The sequence below is a fragment of the Cibotium barometz genome, chromosome 12 (genome assembly GCF_041138505.1).
Source record: "Cibotium barometz isolate CiBa-2024 chromosome 12, ASM4113850v1, whole genome shotgun sequence".
In the NCBI taxonomy this organism is placed as follows: domain Eukaryota; kingdom Viridiplantae; phylum Streptophyta; class Polypodiopsida; order Cyatheales; family Cibotiaceae; genus Cibotium; species Cibotium barometz.
In genome coordinates, this window is record NC_141057.1 from 22296603 (window position 1) to 22300266 (window position 3664).

General features: G+C 38.6%; 1 protein-coding gene across 1 annotated transcript; it reads left to right on the forward strand.

Annotated features, from left to right (window-relative positions):
• Positions 1-486: 486 nt before the first annotated feature.
• On the forward strand, positions 487-1275 carry LOC147633180 (uncharacterized). Its single transcript, XM_086805702.1, has 2 exons — positions 487-671; positions 865-1275. The coding sequence occupies exons 1-2, from the start codon at positions 648-650 to the stop codon at positions 1273-1275; spliced, it is 435 nt and encodes a 144-aa protein (XP_086661828.1). The 5' UTR covers positions 487-647.
• The last annotated feature ends 2389 nt before the right edge of the window (positions 1276-3664 follow it).

Sequence of the window (3664 nt, forward strand, 5' to 3'; positions counted from 1 at the left end):
GAAAAACCATGCCTTTATTTTCCTCATAACAAATCGATACGTGTCAAGATTTAGACAGCAAATTAAAGAGTGTAAACATAAACCTACATAGCTACAGGCTATGTAGCTATGTAAACCTATAATACGTCTTCTACCTACAGGCTACACCTATAATATGAGCCTTACGAACACTTAAGGCCGAAGGCGACAATGAACTTATCTTTGGATTTTATACCTTGTTTTCCTTGTAGAAACTGATTGAGGCTTCTTGTTGAATTTAAGAATCATCTAGCACGCGGTGTGGTCCTCTAGCAATGTAAAAAATATTGAAAAAAGGGGGGGTACAACAGACATGAATGGTGGTGCGGTGTTGTCCTCTAGCAATGTAAAAAATATTGAAGAAAGGACAAGAGACACGAATGGTGGTACTGGGGGTGGGTAGAACGGGAAAGTGAAGCAAAAGAAAAAAGAAAAGCTTCAGGTTTCGTTTTCAGGCGGTACTGTTCCCATCCATGATCCCATTTTCCATTATAATTTTCAATTTATAAATAATGGAAAATGGGATCATGGATGCAATTTCCAAGTAAAGAAGCGTTCTTTAATTTTGTAAAAAAAGAAGAAGCGGTGCTGTAATAATGCGCGAGGCTTAATTTGTTTTTCCTGTGGAGATGTGTGGAGATCGTTCCTGGCTTGTTAGGTTTCTCCCTGTGGAGATCATCTTCTAAAGTAGATTAGAAGCTTGGTGTTGAATAGGAAACATAGCCTTGATGCGTGGAGATCGTTCCTGGCTTCTTAGGTTTCTTCTCCTCATCTTCTAAGTATAAGTAGATTAGAAGCATAGCCTGTATCTTCTCGGGATATAATTTCTCTCCGTGCACGTTACAGCTAAGAAGAATGGCAGCCGCTCAAGCTCCAGCTGAAGATGCCCACGCAACAGTTTCTCCAGCAGTGCAAGCACAAGAGCGCGATCACGCGGAGACCCAGTACACACACGACGACGACGACGACGACGACGGTTGCCTGGACCTGCTGCAGCATAAGATCAATATGCCTGCCCCAGCTCCTGCTGCTGTCGGCCCTCGCGGCAAGATCCAGATCAGACGAATCCATAACACCACCAGCCGCCAGGTCACCTTCTGCAAGCGTAGGAATGGCCTCCTGAAGAAAGCCTACGAGCTGTCTGTTCTTTGCGATGCCGAGATCGGCCTCATCATCTTCTCCGCCACCGGCAAACTGTTCGAATACGCAAGCTCCAGGTACAATTCCTGCAAATTGAAGCTTCTCATATATTCTTGAAGGCGATCCTGAATGTATAGTGCTTAAGTTTTCAGTGATGCGTAATCGTCATATGTGTGTGCAAGCACCCACGCACACGTGCACATCCCACGCGTATACGTGTATATATGCTCATTTTTTCATTGATATAACCTCTTCAAATTTTCCATTTGTGTACGTGCATCTTGCATGACTGCACACATGCATGTATGTGTATTTATAATATATACATGTATTTACATACATACTTACTACTTACATGTATGTATTTATGTGTATTATAATATGACTGACTCGAACCCTTGAGGAAAGAAGATCAAGACGGTTTTTCATTTGAAGAGGGTGTGTACAAAAGATGTACGGAGGAAGACAAACCAATCGTTAGCTAGTTCTCCAGATCATCCTTCTTGTCATGATTATCACAATATACCTTACCTTCATGTGCTTTGCTAGGGATTGATTTAAAAATTGGCCGTTTTTTCCCACCTTCTTGGTTAATGTAGTCATCGTTGTTTAAAGAAGTATCTCCACTCTAGACATGGCTCTAAAGTTGCCTTTCTCTTTACCTATGTAAGGATCTTCCAAAGGCATATCTCCTTATTTATATAAAGGCATAGTTGTAAAGGCTCTACAAGATTCATAGAGGCAATGATAGAGTCAATGCAAAGATCAAAGGTCTTGAAATTTCCATCAAGGACTCTCAAACGCAATAACAATGGCTACCCATCCTTGTGATGCGTGTGCTAAATTGTAGGATAACCTCGTGGATACATTAGTATCACTTATACCAATGGCTCTAAAATTCTAGTTAAGTGTGTGTCTACCTAGTAATCATACCAAAAGGATATAAAATAAATTGGGCATATCAAAGAAATACCTTGCCCTTGAGTAAGATTACAAATTTACCTTTTTTAACAAACAAGATTCATATGTTGAGGAGCACTTTAACTTTGATATTTTAAGGAGCTAGAGTAAAAAACACTTGAGTCTAAGGTATATCATTTGACTACCCTTTATAAGTAGTATGATCACAAGCAATTTCCTAACTTGGCTTTCTTATGCTTAAAGGTAGCCTTTCAATGCAAGTTCTTGATTAGGAAAAAGTCCAAAAAAATAAGAATCAGTTTACTTGATAGTAGCCATTTTGGATAAAACTTAAATTTTAAAAAGAACTTCATATACTCTTCAAACACTTAATTCTTTCCAATTACTACTTTGGTATGTGTGTAGTGTCCATGCATTCACACACCCACATCTACATACATACATATACACATGGAGATGCATTAAATCTCAAGTGTGGTTTTCTATTTTGGAGAGTAATCAAAAAAATAGTAGGATAGCTAAGATGTGTGGCTAGCCATGGCTCCTAACACAAAAAGTCATGGTTTGGCTTTGCAGAATGTTTTAAAGAAAATATGAATATGCTATTTAACTAGCCTTTTTTCTTGTGATCATTCTATATGGATCATGAAGATGCTTGAAGGCTAAGTGATAAGTAAACAAAGGAGCACACTTTAATTTTGAGCTTGATAAACTAAAAGTACATTTAGAAAAGTTTGAGCTCATTTTGGGGTCCTCTAAGCATTTCACATGAGAATATTCCTTTAAAAATGAGGGCATGAAAAATTTTCAGCAAATTAGCTCTAAATTTGTCGGAGTTTGCATTTTCATAACTTACTCTCTGAGTGTAAGATTTCTCCCCAGTCTTCGAGGTATACAGGAGTAAGAATCTCCCTTTTTGATCTTATAATTATTCTCTCTCTAAAAGAAAAGAAAGATTCTGTTTAAAAAAGGAAGACCCTTTCCCTAGAATACTTCTCAGGAGTCACGTCTGTTTTAAGGATTCAGAACAATGAGTTCAGAAGTGAAAATCGGTGTTTTGGATACCAAGGTTTTGGTTTTCATTCGAGTACGGCCCAAAAGTTCTTTATCTCTTGGGGAGTATAAGAAGGTATCTCCCAGATATTGTGAGCCTTATATCTGAATTCAATGAAAGTAGGTGACTTAGCCGACAAGCTTCTTTTATCTCCTCATCTCAAAGTCCTTAATGCCTTCTATAGAAAAATGTGTCAAACCCAAATCATGGAAAGACGGTAAAACTTCAGTGACAAGTTACCATTGGCTTCTAAGTTACGCTAGCTCCTTCCTTTATATAAGTCGTAACTTTTACCTATCGCTCACAGTAATCTTACTTTCATCGATCTCCCTTCTTCTTAATCTCCTTCATGGCTTGGCAACAAGAATTAGTTTTATCCATGATGATTTCTCACCTTCAAGACGCAAGAGAGTCTGTGAAGAAAGATTTTATAGAACAGTATAAGCGCTCACTTTTTCCTCACCTAGGAACTTCTATAGCTCAGACCAAATGGCGGACCTATCAAGACATAACTAGGATAACACCCTGGGG

Bases quoted from the DNA above. Each gene is read 5' to 3' on its own strand.
- LOC147633180 (XM_086805702.1), top strand. From the start codon at position 648: ATGTGTGGAGATCGTTCCTGGCTT. The intron at 672-864 runs GTTAGGTTTCTC...TGCACGTTACAG, and splicing joins GTGGAGATCGTTCCTGGCTT to CTAAGAAGAATGGCAGCCGC.